At 39.0% G+C, this 20458-nt stretch overlaps 3 protein-coding genes across 3 annotated transcripts; 1 reads left to right on the top strand and 2 right to left on the bottom strand.

Moving 5' to 3' along the window:
* Positions 1-668: 668 nt before the first annotated feature.
* Positions 669-9199, top strand: LOC106588521 (uncharacterized). Its single transcript, XM_014177636.2, has 8 exons — positions 669-1871; positions 2372-2698; positions 2994-3350; positions 3806-3904; positions 6395-6425; positions 6514-6554; positions 7007-7050; positions 8602-9199. The coding sequence occupies exons 1-8, from the start codon at positions 1796-1798 to the stop codon at positions 8665-8667; spliced, it is 1041 nt and encodes a 346-aa protein (XP_014033111.1). The 5' UTR covers positions 669-1795; the 3' UTR covers positions 8668-9199.
* A 279-nt stretch (positions 9200-9478) lies between these two features.
* LOC106588274 (uncharacterized) lies at positions 9479-15575 on the bottom strand. Its single transcript, XM_014177107.2, has 5 exons — positions 15421-15575; positions 12806-13141; positions 12243-12545; positions 11942-12064; positions 9479-10997 (listed from the first exon to the last, which is right to left on the bottom strand). Exons 1-5 carry the CDS (start codon positions 15473-15475, stop codon positions 10960-10962), a joined length of 855 nt encoding a protein of 284 aa, XP_014032582.1. The 5' UTR covers positions 15476-15575; the 3' UTR covers positions 9479-10959.
* A 14-nt stretch (positions 15576-15589) lies between these two features.
* Positions 15590-19990, bottom strand: LOC106588275 (immunoglobulin epsilon heavy chain). The gene is made up of 5 exons (XM_074112243.1): positions 19906-19990; positions 19406-19732; positions 18993-19292; positions 17909-18025; positions 15590-17748 (listed from the first exon to the last, which is right to left on the bottom strand). The coding sequence occupies exons 1-5, from the start codon at positions 19943-19945 to the stop codon at positions 17693-17695; spliced, it is 840 nt and encodes a 279-aa protein (XP_073968344.1). The 5' UTR covers positions 19946-19990; the 3' UTR covers positions 15590-17692.
* Between the last annotated feature and the right edge of the window lie 468 nt (positions 19991-20458).

Genomic DNA, 20458 nt, shown 5'->3' with positions numbered 1-20458 from the left:
TGTAATTTCTAAATGGTTCACCCAATATGGATGAACTTTTGAAGTATAGAGCCAAAAGAAAATAAAAAATACTTTACTGTCCCAATTAAGGAGGGCATTGTATCTACAAGTTCACTCCCAATCATTGTAAGTCCATATGTTTTTATTTTAATCAAATTACTAACAACAAGAAGCATATCTGTGAATGTTATGGGAACATATTGGAGTTCACAGTTCAGCATCAGATTCAGTCAAACACTGCATCAAAGACTTCATGCAAAATATTACCCCTTGACAGCCTCTAACTCATAATTATGTTAGAAATGCTGATATTTTTAACCAAGACAGAAAAGTGGGGTTTTATGCACGAATACAGCATCAACGCATTTAGCTCAATCAACATGCCGCCTTTGCCTTTACCACGAAGACAAAATGCGCCCTTTACTCAGACCTATAATCTCACATGTTTTAGCCTAAAACATTTTATTTTCATTTCATCAAACCCCTTTTGTCGATTTCCGGGAATATGTTTAGACTGTCTTGTTCAGCAATGTCAGCAGTATCTCACAGTTTCCATGAGCTTAGTGGTCTAGAAACCCCAATGGCAAACCGGTAGTTTGTGTAGGCGCCGCCTCAAGCTATTTTTCCTCGCTCGGTTGCAACATCGCTTGCGCCCTTTGAAGTTAGATCAAGGTGAGCAACGTTAGAATAAATGGCAGGAGTTTACGAACATAAATTTATATCAATCTGTATGGTCTTAGTTTTTAGGAATAGTCCTAAAAATGTTTGTCCCCCTCACTTGAATATGAACTAGCCTATTTAGTGTGCAAATTAAACATTACAATTGTTATTTTGTTATATACTACCAAATAAAAGCATTATGTAACACTGAACCATCTGTATTTGAATGTAGGCCTTTCTAATGTTTCTCTTAACCACTTGTTCTACTTTCCCTTCTGGAATTAAAACAGCCTGTAATGAAAGTTTATACCAACATGTAAATTGACTTTGGCTTGGAATCCATCATTAGTAGAATCCAGCGCCATAACTAGAGATAAGGCACACATCACATGGCAGAATCACAACAGACGTTATGAATTATACTATGTTCAGATAATTAGGCAATGTTAACAATTATAATAATATCTCTATAGACATACGGGCCTAACGTTTTTAGTGATGTATTGTTTAATTGGCTAACGATGATTACCGGTAAGATAAACAATTATTATAATAATGATAAAATAGCTAACGTAGCTTAATAATAATATTGAATTAAGCCAATTTCAAATAGAATTCTGAAAAGTTAATTGGCCTACTACTTTACAGAGAACCAGGCCAATAGCCTAATAGGCTATATTCTTACAGAGTGAGTTACATTCTTCTTCCATTCTTTTTTTGTTCAAAATTACGTATTTTATTACTTTTTGTACAAATTGGGGTTATAGATCACGGACGTGAATTGATTAAAACAAATAATCCTTGATGTCATCATGTTTATTCATTCATCCCAATATAGCCTGGCTGTAATTGTCAAAAATAGCCAGTTCTTTAGTGAGTAAATTCTTAAATGTATCTTCGTTGCATTCAGTCGGTGCAATCTTCTCAACTTTGCATTTATTCAATTTTTTTTGTTGTAGAGGTCTTTGCTGGAATATGACCTATCTTTCTTTGCTCACAGTTTGAGTTATAACGCAGGACACTTTATATGTTCATTTCCGGTGAGATGTTGTCGGTCTCGCTTTCTGAGACGTAGCAGGGCTATGTGCGAGACACCTTCATCTCGTCAAGGTGACTGAACGGATGATGAGAGAGGATGCCCTTCAAATTCCGTGAATCTAAAATGCCATGGCCCCTGATATTTCTGCTGTGCTGGAGCTATGTTTTGAAAGGCAAGTATGATCTCTATTCTGCCCACTTTGTCAATGTGTCGAGAATAAATGTAGGAAAGGTACATTTATTGAGGAAAACGAATAATGATAGTAAGGGGTTTAGCCTATGTCTCCTCATCACTATGCATACATTCATTTATTGCAATAAATAAGCCCTTAACCACAGTATTCTAGTAAGTTATTACTTTTTAATAAACATGTGTGAGAATAAATGTTGAACATGTCAATGAATCTGTATCCTGGCTGTAATGTGGGCTAGTTCATTTTATAATCTAGTAATTTCAAGATAATTCACATCTTAGGTTAGACAAAGCAGGCCTATAAAAGTTTCGAAATCTTTTTATAAGTGGACAGAGAGTAAGCCTTTTTTTCTCTGTTTGGCATCCACGCTTGGTATATTCCTGTTCAGAAAAACAAAGTTCTGAAAATGCACCAAACATGCTAACAGGAATTAGTTGAAATATATGTTATATTTTTGTTATTCCTATTTCTGTTTTTAGCTACACACACATCCATTATCACCCAGACGCCAGGGAGCGTGATGGTGAAGGCTGGTGATACAGTGACCTTGAAATGCTATTTGGTTGAGCTTATCACCTACTGCTACCTTGTGATTTGGATGAAAGTAGACCCCAGGACTGGAACACTGATTAAGATTGATAACTTAAAGATTGATAACGACTCTGAGGAGGGAAAAGGGAAACAGGACAAACTATGTTCTGCTACAATCGCCAAAGCAACAGTGAGCGACTCAGGAATGTACTATTGTTCAGCTGTTCAATCCGAAATGATCCACACGGGCAATGGTTCTAGAGTTGTTGTGACAGGTAAATTGAATGTCTGGTATTTTCATTCACAAAGTTGACATAAAAACAATACACAGATGTGTTAAAAAAATGAAAATATACACATACAAAAATACATCTTGTGCTCGAAAAATCTAAATTGCCAATTGTAAATATAGCATATAATTTCTGTAACACTTTGAACATATTGAATGAGGTTGCCTGTATGGTCTAAAATGAAGAATCGTGCATTCAGAGTGTAGGCTATGTTGAACAGCCTGTAGATCATTTTAACAAGTCATTTAAATGTTTACAATTCTAACAATCTTTTCCCCAGAGAGAGAGAGAACACAGAACATCACTGAATCCCCAGCCATCAAACTCCTCTCTCCGTCGGACGGTGACGGGTCTGTTGTGTTGACAACTCTACACTACACAGCGGAGTCCTTCATCCCTCTGCTGTGTTTGGTGTTGAACGTGGTCCCATCTCAGGTCCACGTGTTCTGGCTCATAGACGGGAGAGAGGACAGTGGACTAACTTTGTCAACCTGGACAGACAACAATGATTCAGCCACAGAGTTCACTATGAACCAGATTCTAGTCCAGGCAGAGGAGTGGGACAGAGGGGTGCAGTGTACGTGTGTGGTGGAGTTTGAGGGAAATTCTATCAACAAAACCCTGATAAAGTGCAATGGTAATTGCATCAGTGTATCTCAAGTACTCACTTTTTATGTTAATTTCAACAGTCTCCTCTGCAAAAAGCCATCCATCATCCTTAATCAGAAGCATTTCTAATCAAAAGTAGCCTATTAACTTTTCTTACAAAGATGTGAGAAAATCTGAGGATGGTTAGGATGAGCATATTATACTACAGGACAGGCTCAATTATAGTTTCACATAAATGACAATACACGTACACTGGAAAACACGTGTTTTATGTTACATCATAATGTGTGAGAGTGTGTCCCCACCCTAATCATTTATATTTCAATAATAGCATACTTGTACTGTCACATTTGTTTTTTTCCAATGTGACAGAGTTTGTGATGATTTTCCTTTTCCGATTTAAACGTTGTTCTCTTATCAACTTCTCATTTACTATGTACATTGTGTATTCTTTCTTACATGTATTTATGACCTACACCACAGATTCCACTGGCATGTGCACAATGGTGCTGTATTGGGCATCTGCAGCTGCTCTCCTCACCATTATAGTGGCTGTCACTGTCGCCGTGTGCCTGTACCGTGGTGAGTTACAACTAATCAATAATTGGTCAAAACTGTATGAAACAAATACCAAATTACCTTGTGGAAGACAATGTACTGTATGTCAATGTCCTCAGCAGAGGCATTATAACCATTGAAACCGAGGAGGTACAGTGGGGGAAAAAAGTATTTGATCCCCTGCTGATTTTGTACGTTTGCCCACTGACAAAGAAAGGATCAGTCTATAATTTTAATGGTAGGTTTATTTGAACAGTGAGAGACAGAATAACAACAAAAAATATCCAGAAAAACACATGTCAGAAATGTTATAAATTGATTTGCATTTTAATGAGGGAAATAAGTATTTGACCCCCTCTCAATCAGAAAGAGTTCTGGCTCCCAGGTGTCTTTTATACAGGTAATGAGCTGAGATTAGGAGCACACTCTTAAAGGGAATGCTCCGAAACGCAGCTTATTACCTGTAAAAAAGACACCTGTCCACAGAAGCGATCAATCAATCAGATTCCAAACTCTCCACCATGGCCAAGACCAAAGAGCTCTCCAAGGATGTCAGGGACAAGATTGTAGACCTACACAAGGCTGGAATGGGCTTCAAGACCATCGCCAAGCAGCTTGGTGAGAAGGTGACAACATTTGGTGCGATTATTCGCAAATGGAAGAAACACAAAAGATCTGTCAATATCCCTCAGCCTGGGGCTCCATGCAAGATCTCACCTCGTGGAGTTGCAATGATCATGAGAACGGTGAGGAATCAGCCCAGAACTACACGGGAGGATCTTGTCAATGATCTCAAGGCAGCTGGGACCATAGTCACCAAGAAAACAATTGGTAACACACTACGCCGTGAAGGACTGAAATCCTGCAGCGCCCGCAAGGTCCCCCTGCTCAAGAATACATATACATGCCCGTCTGAAGTTTGCCAATGAACATCTGAATGACTCAGAGGATAACTGGTGAAAGTGTTGTGGTCAGATGAGACCAAAATGGAGCTCTTTGACATCAACTCAACTCACCGTGTTTGGAGGAGGAGGAATGCTGCCTATGACCCCAAGAACACCATCTCCACCGTCAAACATGGAGGTGGAAACATTATGTTTTGGGGGTGTTTTTCTGCTAAGGGGACAGGACAACTTCACCACATCAAAGGGATGATGGACCGGGCCATGTACCGTCAAATCTTGGGTGAGAACCTCCTTCCCTCAGCCAGGGCATTGAAAATGGGTCGTGGATGGGTATTCCAGCATGACAATGACCCAAAACACACGGCCAAGGCAACAAAGGAGTGGCTCAAGAAGAAGCACATTAAGGTCCTGGAGTGGCCTAGCCAGTCTCCAGACCTTAATCCCATAGAAAATCTGTGGAGGGAGCTGAAGGTTAGAGTTGCCAAACGTCAGCCTCGAAACCTTAATGACTTGGAGAAGATCTGCAAAGAGGAGTGGGACAAAATCCCTCCTGAGATGTGTGCAAACCTGGTGGCCAACTACAAGAAACGTCTGACCTCTGTGATTGCCAACAAGAGTTTTGCCACCAAGTACTAAGTCATGTTTTGCAGAGGGGTCAAATACTTATTTCCCTCATTAAAATGCAAATCATTTTATAACATTTTTGACATGCGTTTTTCTGGAATTGTTTTTGTTATTCTGTCTCTCACTGTTCAAATAAACCTACTATTAAAATTATAGACTGATCATTTCTTTGTCAGTGGGCAAACGTACAAAATCAGCAGGGGATCAAATACTTTTTTCCCCCACTGTACATGCCTCATCCATTTAATCAATTTGTAGGATACAAATGTACAAGATGTAGCTTATTTTGTAACTTATCACTGCCCCCTCAAAAACTTTAGGGTTTATGACGTGATGCCTATGGTAATGGCTAGGTGTGTAAGTAGGCCAGGTCAGTCGTCAAACTAAGATATAGATAAAGTGTCTGTTTTTACTACCTATGGAATAGGTGACCAAATGTGGGGGTGACGATTATGTTCCATGATGTCCTTTTCTGATCAAATGGAATGCAAAAGGATATCTACTGTATATTTTCTCTTGCACAGGAAAGTTAAGAAAGGTTATTCTTGTCTTTGTTCCTTAAGCTTTCTGTGATAGTTATAGAGATCGTTATGTCAAGTGTCTGCGGCATATAGACAGTTGTGCTTTTGCAGTTTTGATTTGACTACAGCTGAACTGCAGCTGTAATACCCCTACCCCCTCCTGACTGCCAATTATTTCAACATTGATAAAGAAGAACTCAGTCTTAAAATCAGAGAAACTGAGCCAAAGTCACAAATGACGTAGTTACTGTATCTTAATTCACTCTACAACAATGTCAGAAATAGGAATGTTGGAAATAGGCAATTATAGTAGTTCTTCCTTAGTTGTACAGTTTACTCCCTCTGCTTTTGAGATCCGATCACAGAGTGAATATGAACAAATGGCAAAGAACATTATCATTGATTCATAATGTATCCATCAACCTGGATTTTAAATGTGGCATTTTTATTGCTTTTCAATATAGGACATCCCGTGGTTACTGATGTGGATACAAGGTTTGTGTCTGACCGTTAATCTAACATTTAATTTGAGAAGTCAGTGAACGCTGGAGTGCTAATGTGAAATACTCTGTTTCAATTTCAGACAAAGAGGCACAGGCCCTGAGAGCAGGCAGCATCAATCTGGTAAAATGTTATAATTTTTCTATTTTAGGATTACAACAGCCAATGATTTTAGAAGGATTTTAAGATAGCTTTTATCAGCTTGGTGGTATTTAGTGAGCAATTTTTTTTTGCATTTTCATTATCTTTTTAACTATTCAGTTGAAATAGATTGAATAAATGAGCTTACATTTTTTTGTTCCCCAAATTTCTGCTGTGAATGAGGAGTTGGGACATTTTTTAAGGGACTCTATTTTACATTTGAGTGTGAGAGATGAGATCAAAATATTTCATAGAGAAGTAAATGGGGTAACATTGGCGCACTTTGAGACACCGTTAGTTCTCACAGCATCTCTTGACTGAGTTTGCAGGGTTGGTTGATTGAAGGATTCCAAAACATTTTGAAGTACACTAGTTTATTGGGGATGTCATGGCTGTATTGGTGTTTGTCATGATCTGACTTGTAACGTTTGCAGGGAGACTTGGAGAAGCAAGAAAGGCAGTTAGATCATCCATCTCGGTAAGTAGCTATTGTATTTGGTTCAGAATTTTTGGTGAAGGTGCCAAATGTTTTTTATGCTGCATACTTTTATAATCCATTGCCGTGCTATCAGATTTTCTCAGGTAGAACTTTTAAATCACCATTTCGGCCCAATTTAACTCTTGGGGTCGGTTTCCAATCCTGGATATCGACTAAGCCAATAGTCTTTGACTTAAAAACATTTTCTATGGAGATTGTTTTTCAGTCCAGAAGTAGGCTTAATATGGAACTGGCCCATAGTGTATCCAAATTGAAAAAACACTGTGAGGCCAGGCACCACAGGCTAAAATTACATTTTTGCATGTACAATTTAGAGAATTTTTTGTATTTTGGTCCATTATTTTCAAAAAGTAAAAATGTCAAAAAGTTGATAAATGTATATTTTCATTAATTTATCATACTACCGCATTTTTAAATAGACATATACATACATAATTGCAAAGCTCACTACATTGAATCACACATCATTTCAAAGCCCATTTCACAGAGAATATTGCAAACTGGACAAGAGGGTGATTGGGTCTAAATTGGTAGTCTAAATTTCAGTGACCTTGTCTTTAAATGCTATTTCCCAAAAGTCAGACTCCTCCTACCCGCCAATTCATTTTTCTCATCCTCAGAAGCATCTGCATTCACCAAATTGTGTCTGTTGTCCTTAGAAGTATTCTCCGGATTGTTAATATGTTGTCAAATGTTAATTCTAGATGACATTTTCTTCTGAAAAATTTACCAAAAATGCTTTTTATGTCACTTTCTTTAGTATTTCACAAATAGAAAGATGTAAGAAAGTATTTATCTACAATCGGCTGTGTGTAAGTCCGGTCCTGGATTGTCCTAACAAAATGAAACCAAAATATTTAGGCTGACTTTATCCAGTGTCCAGAAAAATGTATTTGCGTGATATGCAAATATGAGCATATTTAATGAGTTACCACTTAGTTTGCATATTTGTATACAATATTTCAGAAAAGTTGTAAAACAGAAACGCTTATTTGTGTCCACATTCAACTGGTAAAAGTGTATTGTGATATGATTAAGGGGGGATACCCTATTAGGGTGTGGTGCCTGGCCGTAGTGTTATGATCCGAACATACTGCTCTGAAAATTTCTCATGTCTCATACTGGCGTATTACTTGGTAAGTGTAGTGTAATTACAGTACTTATTGGCAATATACCTGTTTGTGGTTTGTGTAAATACAGAGTGGCATTTTTATATGGATTATATTTGTAAACAAACTCTAACGAATTGAGGCTAAACCTACTCTCACCCTTAGAATGATTGTTTTAGATTATTACTCAGTTATCTTCATTGTGAATGTATTGATTGAGATTGACTGACTATCCTTTCTATGGTGTGAATAGTCACATATGAGACCCTGGTTTACATTTGCAGTATTGCTGCCCCAATTCAGTCCACATGAAGTATTAAAGCATTTTGTATTTAAAGCAACAGCAACAGCTATACCTATTTCTGATTCCTTGAGAAACAGCGCTCCTATAATGAACTCCCTGGTGTTGATCGTTCCACAGGAGGTCCAGTATGCGACTTTGGACCACATCAAGCTTGGGAGACGCCCAAATACAATTATCCAATAATATTCTGAAGAAGAAATTGCGTAAGAGTTTTCAGATTATTATGTATATATTTGTGTATAAAGCAAGAGCAAGTGTCCGCAATTGCAAAGTGCCCAGAGCCAATAGCGCGACACAGAGCTCTCTCTTTCTTTTATGTTGTAATTCAACTGTGGAATAGCCTCCCATTAGTCATTAAGCTGTCCCAGTCCTAAAATGTTTTCAATGGTCAGGTTAGAGCCCTTCCATGGGAAAACGTGTACAAGCCTACACAGGAAAATTACTGAAATAGTCTTGAATTTTGTATTGATGATGTATGTTTTGAGGTGTAGGCTAGTTGGCTGCTTATAGGCCCATGTGTTTTTCTGTGTATTTTTTATTTTTGTTTTACCTTTATTTAACTAGGCAGGTCAGTTAAGAACAAATTCTTATTTTCAATGACGGCCTAGGAACAGTGGGTTAACTGCCTTGTTCAGGGGCAGAACAACAGATTTTTTATCTTGTCCTGGTTTTGTCCTACACTGAGGACCACATTGGAAATAAATGTTCTTAGCTATCCTGTGTCACCCTCAGGGATTATTTGTAAATGAATGACTTGGTTTTTTCTTTGTTTTCATTTTATTACCTCTTTCATTACCTCTTATCTTATTTCCAATTTTCCTGGATCTGTTGGTGCCAACACTGCCTATGTTTTTTTGAACACATGTTTAAAAACTTTGCTTGAATGCTAAAAAAATACATTCAAATTCTCAATCTGAAAGGCACTTTGACGAACTCTGTACAGCTCGTTTCTCTGACCAAAATGAGAAGGCTCACTGTTTTTGACACTTGTGAGTTGTTTGATCCTGCACAGACTTCAGATTGTGTAACATATGAGAAAGTGTGACAGGTGCAGGACTGTAGCCTTTAGAACAGAAGCTGACCACCATACCACAGTAGTTTAAACTTTAGCTGCCTAACGCTCTCCTGCACACACACACTCAGTCTGTCTCTCGCTCTCTCTGCGAGATGTGGTATTCTCAGTATGATATGCCTATGGGCAGACACAGCTTTGGTCAAATCTGTTCCTTGCTTATAACAAACTACTAGCAAATTCTATTTGCAGGCTTTTTTTCACCCAATAGCACATTATGAGAGATGAACCTTTTTACTTTTGTGATATGCTATCAGCTATCACTTAACCTAACCTCAGCAGCTTTTACGATATCAATGAAACTCAGACAATAGATGGAATGTACTGTTATTATTGTAACAGTTTATTTTCCACAACAACATTATTTTAAAGGGCTGGAAAATAGTTATGCTCCTGCTTAGTCCTGAATGGAAAATAAAGCACCCTTGCTAATTAATGAAAATTATGTGTTTGGATTAAGTCATGGTAAAATCAAGTAAGTAATGGCAAGACTGAACAAAAGTATTACAATTTAGGTATGAAATGTTAATACTCTCAATACAAAGTACAGTAGTCATTTTTGTTAAATAGAAAGTTACACTGATTTTAGTAAACTGTAAAAAACACAATTAAACATTTACACTATGATACAGCATAAAGCAATGTAGACCCATCACAGAAATAATAATTTTGTAAAAAATGATGGCTAGTTTGTTTTAATGTTGATGCAGATAACTTGGTTAATGGAGTTTCCTACCTGATGTTTTAGAATAGTTTCAAAAAGCTCCAGCCTATCTCAAATCAAATTGTATTTGTCACATGCGCCGAATACAACAGGTGTAGACCTTACAGTGAAATGCTTACCTTTTAAAAAGTTACAAATAGCTAAAAAAAAAAAGCATACACAATAGCACAATTGGTTACGGGATTATAAAATGGCAGCCATCTCCTTCGGCGCCATTCTTCATTCAATCAGTGTCACTACAATGGACGCACAAGTGAGAGGAAGGGTAGATTGTATATTTTGAGTAAACACTGATATCTACTGGATGTTTTGAGATGGTGACACAAGATGACTGTGCCACTAGATGAGAAAAAAAATCACATTTCACCACTACAGTACTTTAAGGATATCACTTTATGGAAGCATTAGGCTATTCTAACACATTTTATTTTTTATGCATATTGCTTATCTGACAATTTTCATGTAATGAAATCAAAAGCAAAGTGAATAGGAAAAAAATTGAAAAGAAGTCACACAAAAATATTCGATAGCCTTTCGACACCCAGTGAAAATGTACTACATACTTAACGTCTTCCTAGTTGGTATGAAGCACTGTGATTCACTCAAAGCACTCAAATTCTGAATGTTGGTTTCCTGCAGTTTTCACAATGAAGACAGAATCCCAAAGCCCTCCTCTTCTTTAGTTTGGGGGGTTTCTGTTGCTTTTCTTACACTTGCCTGAAGAAAAAACAAATGAACCCAGTTAGCACTTTTAGTTAGTCAAAAGTAAAAAAGAAAGAAAAATGTAAAACAAAAAAGCGTGTGTGTATTCACATCGAACTTTGTTTCATGCACACACATGTAACTATACTGAACAAATATATGAATGCAACATGTACAGGAGCTGAAATAAAAGACAGCAGAAATGTTCCATATGCACAAAAAACATATTTCTCTCAAATGTTGTGCACACATTTGTTTACATCCCTGTTAGTGAGCATTTATCCTTTGCCAGGATATTCCATCCATCTGACAGGTGTGGCATATGCACCTTGTGCTGGGAACAATAAAAGGCTAATCTAAAATGTGCAGTTTTGTCACACAACACAATGCCACTGATGTCTCATGTTTTGAAGGAGTGTGCCATTGACATGCTGACTGCAGGAATGTCCACCAGAGCTGATGCCAGATTAATGTAATTTTCATTTCTCTACCATAAGCCGCCTCCAACGTCGTTTTAGAGAATTGTGTAGTATGTCCGACCAGCCTCACAACCACAGACCATGAACATTTAACCACGCCAGCCCAGGACCTCCACATCCGGCTTGTTCACCTGCAGGATCATCTTAGACCAGCCACCCGGACAGCTGATAAAACTGAGGAGTATTTCTGTCCGTAATAATGTCCTTTTGTGGGGAAAAACTCATTCTGATTAGCTGGACCTGGCTCCCCAGTGGTGTACCTGGCTCCCAAGTGTGTGGGCCTATGCCCCCCCAGGCCAACCCATGGTTGCGCCCCTGCCCAGTCATGTGAAATCCATAGATTATTTATTTATTTATTTATTTAAATTGACTGATGTCCTTATATGAACTGTAACTCAGTAAAATTGTTAAAATTGTTGCATGTTGCGTTTTTATTTTTGTTCAGTATATAATGAACTATCATACAAAAATACCTCTTACCTGAATTGTTGCTCTTGCCTGATAGTTGTACCCATGCAGCCAGTGTAAGGAGAAGAAGAAGAGCGGACACAATTCCCAGAACCCTGTAGAGACTCACTATGGTGTAACACGTCGTGGAGAAGTCTGACAGGACACAATAACATCTCATCAAAGGGAATGGTACAGCTCAATACAAAAAGTTTCAATATCTTCAAATTCACTGCATTTATTGTCAAATTAATGTTACTACTTACTACATGAACATACGGTCAATATTATTACAGTAGTGCTAACTAATGATAGTAAGAGGAAGAGCAGTTACCATTGTGTTGCACGGTTTTGTTGATATACTGCCCTTCGAACTCTACCACACACGTGCATTCTGCTCCTCTGTCCCACTCCTCTGCTTTGACCAGAATCTGGTTCCTAGTGAACTCTGTGGCTGGATGACTGTTGTCTGTCCAGGTGTACTCAGTAAGTCCACTGTCCTGTCTCCCGCCTATGAGCCAGAACATGTGAACCTGAGACGGGACCACTCCTGACACCAAACACAGGAGAGAGACAGAGGAATGGTAGCTGTTCTGCGGTTTCAGGATTTCGATGGTTAGAGGAGCTTTGGTTTCATCTACATGAAAAAATGGAAATAAAGGGAAAAATTGGGGAAGTAAATAAAAATGATGTTAGATCATTTGGAAACTGATTTGATCTTCATTACAAATACTGCATCAGTGATATAGCTCATGCCTGTGACTCTTACAGAACACAAGTTAAAGCTTGAGACACAACACATCAAGATAATGCGAAATCAGTTTACAATAAAAAGGTCTATGAAGGGTTTGATAGTTAAAATGCTATAGGACCAACATAAAATGCTATAATACTAACCTTTAACAATCACTGTGGTGCCGTTGCCTAAGTAGATCTGCTGGCCATATATGACAGCACAGTAGTAAATCCCAGAGTCGGTGACAGATACGTTGTAGATGGACACTGGGCATATATTGTTGAAGATTTCATACTCAGATCTGGTGTTGATAACGGTGTTCTTGGGGAATCGCAGCGCCCCAGGTTGTTTGGGCAGTCTTATCCAGGCGACAGTATAACAGTAAGAAGTCAACCCCTCCAGAATGCAGTTCATGGTGATGTTGCCGCCAACTACCTCCTCAACAACAGGTGGATACTGGATCACTGTTGAGTCCTCCGACATGATGGACCCTACAACTGAATATGGAAACATGATACTGAACCAAATGCCTTGCATAGATTCATATGGGGTTAAAGTGATACACTAATTGACCAAAAGTATGTGGACACCTGCTTGTTGAACATCTCATTCCAAATATCATGGGCATTAATTTGGAGTGGTCCCCCCTTTGCTGCTATAACAGCCTCCACTCTTCTGGGAAGGCTTTCCACTAGATGTTGGAACATTGCTGCAGGGATTTACTACCATTCAGCCACCAGAGCATTAGTGAGGTCAGGTTGGGTGATTAGGCCTGGCTTGCAGTTGGCGTTCCAATTCATCCCAAAGGTGTTCGATGGGGTTGAGGTCAGAGATCTGTGCAGACCAGGCAAGTTCTTCCACACCAATCTTGACAAACCATTTCTGTATGGATCTTGCTTTATTCACAGGGGCATTGTCATTTTGAAACAGGAAATTGGCCTCCCCCAAATTGTTGCCACAAAGTTGGAAGCACAGAATCATCAAGAATGAACAGCCCCAGACCATTATTCCTCCTCCACCAAACTTTACAGTTGGCACTATGCATTGGGGCAGGTAGCGTTCTCCTGGCATCCGCCAAACCCAGATTCGCCCGTCGGATTGCCAGATGGTGAAGCGTGAATCATCACTCCAGAGAACTTGCTTCCACTGCTCCAGAGTCCAATGGTGGCCAGCTTTGCACCACTCCAGTCTACGCTTGGCATTGCACATAGTGATCTTAGGCTTGTATGCGGGTGCATGGAAATCCATTTCATGATGCTCCTGATAAACAGTTATTGTGCTGACGTTGCTTCCAGAGGCAGTTTGGAACTCGGTTGTGAGTGTTGCAACCGAGGACAGACGATTTTTAGGCGCTATGTGCTTCAGTACTCGGCGGTCACATTCTGTGAGCTTGTGTGGCCTACCACTTCACGGTTGAGCCGTTGTTGCTCCTAGATGTTTCCACTTCACAATAACAGCACTTACAGTTGATTGGGACAGCTCTAGCAGGGCAGAAAATTTGATGAACTGACTTGTTGGAAAGGTGGCATTCTATGATGGCACCATGTTGAAAGTCACTGAGCTCTGCAGTAAGGCCATTCTACTGCCAATGTTTGTCTATGGAGATTGCATGGACGTGTGCTCGATTTTATACACCTGTCAGCAACAATGCCACTCATTTTAAGGAGTGTCCACATACTTTTGAAAATACAATGCATTGGGAAATTATTTAGACCCTTTCTCTTTTTACACATTTTGTCACGTTACAGCCTTATTCTAAAATTGATAAAATAATGTTTTACCTTATCGATCTACACACAATACCCCATAATGAGAAAGCAAAAACAGGTTTGCAGACATTTTTGCAAAAAACAAACAAAAAACGAATCAAATCAAATCAAACTTTATTTCTCACATGCGCTGAATACAACCTTACCGGTGAAATGCTTACTTACAAGCCCTTAACCAACAATGCAGTTCAAGAAGAGTTGAGAAAAAATGTACCAAACAAAGTTACATTAAAAATAATAAAAAGTAACACAATAACATAACAATAACGAGGCTATATACAGGGGGTACCGGTACAGAGTCAGTGTGCGGGGGTACAGGTTAGAGGTAATTTGTACATGTAGGTAGGGGTGAAGTGACTATGCATAGATAATAAACAGGAAGTAGCGGCAGTGTACAAAACAAATGGAGGGGAGGGGAGGGGAGGGGGGGGGTCAATGTAATAGTCTGGTGGCCATTTGATTAATTGTTCAGCAGTCTTATGGCTTGGGGGTAGAAGCTGTTAAGGAGCCTTTTGGTCCTAGACTTGGCGCTCCGGCAACACTTTCCGTGCGGTAGCAGAGAAAACAGTCTATGACCTGGGTGACTGGTGTCTCTGACAATTTTATGTGCTTTCCTCTGACACCGCCTATTATGTACACTACCATTCAATGTTTAGGGTCACTTAGAAATGTCTTTGTTTTTTTAAAGAAAAGCACATTTTTTGTCCATTAAAATAACATCAAATTGATCAGAAATACAGTGTAGACATTGTTAATGTTGTAAACGACTATTGTACCTGGAAACGGTTGATTTTTTATGGAATATCTACATAGGCATACAGAGAGGATCTGCATAGAAGAATGGGAGAAACTCCCCAAATACAGGTGTGCCAAGCTTGTAGCATCATACCCAAGAAGACTCGTGGCTGTAAACGCCGAGTAAAGGGTCTGAATACTTATGTAAATCCATTTTGAATTGTGTAGATCAATTAAATACAATTAGTGAATACAATTAGATGTTAGCTTACCTTTCAAAATAGGCATGTAGCACAGAATCAGAAGCGGAGTATACATGTCGAACATCAGAGGGTTGAGAGAAATTGCTCGCTCCTTCAGCTAAGTAATAAAGACATTTGACAGGATGGAAGAATAGTTCAGCCCCCCCCCACACACACACACACACACACAGAATGACAATGAAGGTGTGCTTTTAATTTCCAAACAATTTCTGAAAGATGTTACAGAGACATTCATGTAGTTTTGTAGAAGGCTGTCTCTCGATGCAGTCCGTGACAGATTCAGGAGGATGTTATATTCTAAGGCATATCAGTACATTTTTCAGTCCAAGTAATTATAAGCAGAAATGGTTTGTTTACATCAGTATATCTTTACACGGTACATCTTTACAGTTTATACACTCTTCTTTAGCTAACTCAAAGTGGCTTTATTCATTTGGCATGTCAACAACAACTGAATCAAAAGACTGACTGACACAGACTGAAATGCTCTCCAACCTAAATGTGCTATATGGTGGTCTTTTCTTTGACCTGATTAAGGTTGTGAGGCAATGCCACTGAGTAAAAATGGACTGCAGACAACTGATGCTACCATTCTGGTTAGCAACCTCAGACAAACTTACTCTTTAAAATAGTGGTCTTCATTGTTTCAACGCTAGTCGCATAACTAAAAAATATATATTTAATTGAAATGGAATTGACACAAATGATGATGATGATCAATACCGCTGTATTTTTTTCAAAATGATTTAGTTGGGGTTGATAAAAAAAGGTTTCTAAAACACCCCCTAGTGACAAATAATTCCAAATAATTTGCAAAAGCACAAAATGTCACAACAATTGCAAAAGGGGATTTTTTTTTCTTCATGAGTGCATGATTTCTTCAGAAGTCAACCAATGAGATTTACCTTGAAAGCCCACCTCAGTCAGTGTCGCCTCTTCAAACCACAAGCCGCTGCTGTACCTCCTGACTTGATGTGTGTTTCTTTCTGTCCACTGCTCTGGCACAATTATGAACAGAACGCAAGACAAATTTATGTCTACTCTGCCACTAAGTCTCATACTCAGCTACAGATCTCACATTCTTTTCAGCAATTCGGAAAGTACTCAGACCCCTTGACTTTTTACAGATTTTGTTACGTTACAGCCTTAATCTAAAATTGATTAAATCATTTTTTCCCCCCTCATCAATATACACACAATAGCCCAATACAAACGTAACGATGGTGTTGGAGTCGTGCTTGGCCACACAGTCGTGGGTGAACAGGGGGTACAGGAGGTCTCTGAAAGGGTTTGTGAAGCTTAATGACTTGGTTTAAAGTTACTTTGGCTTGCTTTCAATGATGAAAGCAAAACGACAGAGACCAGCAATAATCTCGCCCTATCTCACATAGGACACGTTTACACATTTAGTCTGTTGGACTAAATAAGATGATTTGGATAAGCGACGCTGCTGCACACTGCTTACTTCCAAAGTTTCACCTTTTCATTTGAAGGACAGTTATTACACAGCAATTGCAATTATTTTAGCAAAAAATATGCACGAATCTTTGTTATTATTTCCTTTTTTTATTTAGCACATTTTTTTAAACGTTTTAACTCTGCATTGGTGGGAAAGGGCTCGTAAGGAAGCATTTCATGGTAAAGTCCACACCTGTTGTATTCGGCGCATGTGACAAATAAAATTTGATTTGATTTGATTATCTGATATGCACTTGTTAAGAGAAAGAGTTGGGTATCATGTCTCTCCTTTACAAGTTAGTAGTCAAAACAGATGGTGAGGATTTCTGGGAAAGTTTCTTACTTTAGCAAATAAGCCAGTAACAACATAGCATGTGAATAAGGAATGAAGCAATACTATTGCATTGCATCTTTTAAACATGGACATTTTTTCTTGAAATGGATTCATTCGAAGTCTGTAACTACACAGTTGCCTGCATGAAGCCTAGCAAAGTGTGGTTCACAGAGAGGAATTCAACAACATTTCAATCACTCGCTCAAATGTTTCGAATAAGAAAAAAAGTGGATATCTGACCCAGGACTTGTAATGAGAGAGCATTTACAGTGGATAATTATTCAATGTGAATATGTTCTATGAGAAAAACATAACTGCAATTTGAAATTCTAATGAGCTTTTTTCCAATGTACACTTCCATTTTTGAATAGTTAGCAACAGTTAAGCAAGCAACAACAACAACAAAAAGAAACAACTTTTCCCAATGGTCTTAACACATGTCAATGCTACCAAAATGACTTTGTACAAATGACAAACTATAAAACCTTTTTATGATGAATTATGCCTTCGTCCCATGTTCTTTGAGGTATCATTCCTCTGAACACCTAAGTCACAAAATTTAAATAAAGACTCAAAACAGGTGAATTATTCTACAGTTTAACTGAACCATTACAACGTACAGTACATTTGTATATTTGTATTATTACATGCTATTCTATTCATGTATTTGGGTCATTCAGGACCTATGTCAGTATTTATACATACCTCTATTTTTGCCCCTGCATGCTGCCACAGTGGTAGCCATGATCAACAGCAGAAGCCAGGCAGTTATTCCCAGGAGTCTGTATATCCACACTGTGACGTAACATAGCACGCCAAGATCTGAGGATATGACATACCATACAAAAGATAAGTATGCAAAATGGAGCTCTTTGGCATCAACTCAACTCGCTGTGTTTGGAGGAGGAGGAATGCTGCCTATGACCCCAAGAACACCATCCCCACCGTCAAACATGGAGGTGGAAACATTATGCTTTGGGGGTGTTTTTCTGCTAAGGGGACAGGACAACTTCACCGCATCAAAGGTACGATGGACGGGGCCATGTACCGTCAAATCTTGGGTGAGAACCTCCTTCCCTCAGCCAGGGCATTGAAAATGGGTATTCCAGCATGACAATGACCCAAAACACACGGCCAAGGCAACAAAGGAGTGGCTCAAGAAGAAGCACATTAAGGTTCTGGAGTGGCCTAGCCAGTCTCCAGACCTTAATCCCATAGAAAACCTGTGGAGGGAGCTGAAGGTTCGAGTTCCCAAACGTCAGCCTCGAAACCTTAATGACTTGGAGAAGATCTGCAAAGAGGAGTGGGACAAAATCCCTCCTGAGATGTGTGCAAACCTGGTGGCCAACTACAAGAAACGTCTGACCTCTGTGATTGCCAACAAGGGTTTTGCCACCAAGTACTAAGTCATGTTTTGCAGAGGGGTCAAATACTTATTTCCCTCATTAAAATGCAAATAATTTTATAACATTTTTGACATGCGTTTTTCTGGATTTTTTTGTTGTTGTTATTCTGTCCCTCACTGTTCAAATAAACCTACCATTAAAATTATAGACTGATCATTTCTTTGTCAGTGGGCAAATGTACAAAATCAGCAGGGGATCAAATACTTTTTTCCCTCACTGTAAGTAAGTAAGGTAACTGTAATCTGCATAAATATTCTGTGCCTTGTCATGGACATTGTTAAGAGAATTCTCTAGCAGTAAAACAGTCGTTTTGTTCACTGCAAGGGTGCAATTGGGAGGGGAATGTTGACCATAATATCCCAAAAAGCATATTTTTTACGTACCTATTCTTTGCACAGTTTTGTTGATAGAATTTCCCTCAAACTCCACCACACACGTACACTGCACCCCTCTGTCCCACTCCTCTGCCTGGACTAGAATCTGGTTCCTAGTGAACTCTGTGGCTGAATCACTGTTGTCTGTCCAGGTGGACTCAGTAAGTCCACTGTCCTCTCTCCCGTCTATGAGCCAGAACACATGGACTTGAGACGGGACCACTCCTGACACCAAACACAGCAGAGCGGCGGAAGAGCCGTCACTGTCTGATGAGACAATTTTGATGTTTGGGGATTCAGTGCTGCTCTCTGTAATGAGAAGAATAACTTTCAATTATCATTTGGGGATATTCCTTCCGCCTTGTTATTTGCAGTGCAGCTTATATGGTGTTGATATTAGCAAATGCATAGTTGTATTTCACCTGTGACGATTAGATTGGATCCGTTGCCGTTGTGGACCGCCTTGGAGTGAACAGCCAAACAGTAGTACATGCCAGAGTCGCTCAGTAATGCGTTGGTGATGGTTGCTGAACATACTCTGTCCCGTTTCCCTGCCTCAGAGGTCGTATTCATCTTTACGTTAGTTCTTGTGCTCATTGTTCCAGTCCTGGCGTCTACTTTCATCCAAGTCACTGAGTGGCAAAAGGCGAGAATCTGATCAACATGGCACTTCAAAGTCACCGTGCCACCGGCTATCATCTTCACCATACCAGGTGTCTGGGTCACAATTATTTGGTTTGTCCAAGTAGCTGTAAGCAAAAACATGAATTATGAAACTCAGAATAATGCAAACTGTCTGATTGGTAGTTGTGATGGAAAAGCGAATCATGTTTTTTTTTGTTGCTAATGTTTGGGTTAAGAATTTGCCATAAAGGAAGCATTGTTGAAGTGGTAATAACACAAGACTTGGAAATTAATTTACCTGAGAGAGTACTCCACAACAGAAAAAGGCAGGCACGCATCTTGACACATCAGAAGAATGACTGTCTCATAGCTTTTTTAACCATATATATATACTCTTCAAATCGAAATACCGGAAACCTTTTTTTCTTCTCCTTTTTTACACCTTCAAGTGTCCCTATGTTAGATAAAAGAGGTATGATTAAAAGCTTACACCAATGCTTGATAGTACATAAAAAACAACTTCTAGGGATTCTTAGGGAGTATTTTGGGAGTCATTTAAGGAGCACTTTGACTCTAATTCCATTTTTTTGTATTTGTCATGATAGATAAACCTCAACACATCCATCGAAATATGGTATAATGGTTAGTAATGGATATTTCAGTAATTATCACAGACTTTTCCTTGTAAGTAAGATTATTCATGTTTATGTACTGTATGTGTTTGCAAAACAGTACAGGCTCCTATGGAGGAGCTCACAGTGTTTGTAAGATGTAGATCAGAGTCTCTCCTCACCTCTAACCACACGACCTCATATCAAAACAAGGCTGTGCTCTCTGCATGGGCCTGCGTT

Source organism: Salmo salar, chromosome ssa27 (assembly GCF_905237065.1).
Source record: "Salmo salar chromosome ssa27, Ssal_v3.1, whole genome shotgun sequence".
NCBI lineage: Eukaryota > Metazoa > Chordata > Actinopteri > Salmoniformes > Salmonidae > Salmo > Salmo salar.
The sequence above is the reverse complement of the archived record's forward strand: the minus strand, read 5'-3'. Positions and strand labels throughout refer to the sequence as shown.

What these genes read in the sequence shown, in the direction of transcription:
- LOC106588274 (XM_014177107.2), bottom strand. Translation starts at nt 15,475, where the DNA reads ATGTTCGACATGTATACTCCGCTTCTGATTCTGTGCTACATGCCTATT. An exon ending in CTACATGCCTATTTTGAAAG is followed by an intron (nt 13,142 to 15,420) that starts GTAAGCTAACAT and finishes TTCCATATTCAG; the next exon opens with TTGTAGGGTCCATCATGTCG. An exon ending in AGGCAAGAGCAACAATTCAG is followed by an intron (nt 10,998 to 11,941) that starts GTAAGAGGTATT and finishes TTTTTTCTTCAG; the next exon opens with GCAAGTGTAAGAAAAGCAAC.
- LOC106588521 (XM_014177636.2), top strand. Translation starts at nt 1,796, where the DNA reads ATGCCCTTCAAATTCCGTGAATCTAAAATGCCATGGCCCCTGATATTT. An exon ending in TTCTAGAGTTGTTGTGACAG is followed by an intron (nt 2,699 to 2,993) that starts GTAAATTGAATG and finishes TCTTTTCCCCAG; the next exon opens with AGAGAGAGAGAACACAGAAC. An exon ending in CGCCGTGTGCCTGTACCGTG is followed by an intron (nt 3,905 to 6,394) that starts GTGAGTTACAAC and finishes TTTTCAATATAG; the next exon opens with GACATCCCGTGGTTACTGAT.
- LOC106588275 (XM_074112243.1), bottom strand. Translation starts at nt 19,945, where the DNA reads ATGCGTGCCTGCCTTTTTCTGTTGTGGAGTACTCTCTCAG. An exon ending in ATCCAATCTAATCGTCACAG is followed by an intron (nt 19,293 to 19,405) that starts GTGAAATACAAC and finishes TTCTCATTACAG; the next exon opens with AGAGCAGCACTGAATCCCCA. An exon ending in ATGCAGGGGCAAAAATAGAG is followed by an intron (nt 17,749 to 17,908) that starts GTATGTATAAAT and finishes TTTGTGACTTAG; the next exon opens with GTGTTCAGAGGAATGATACC.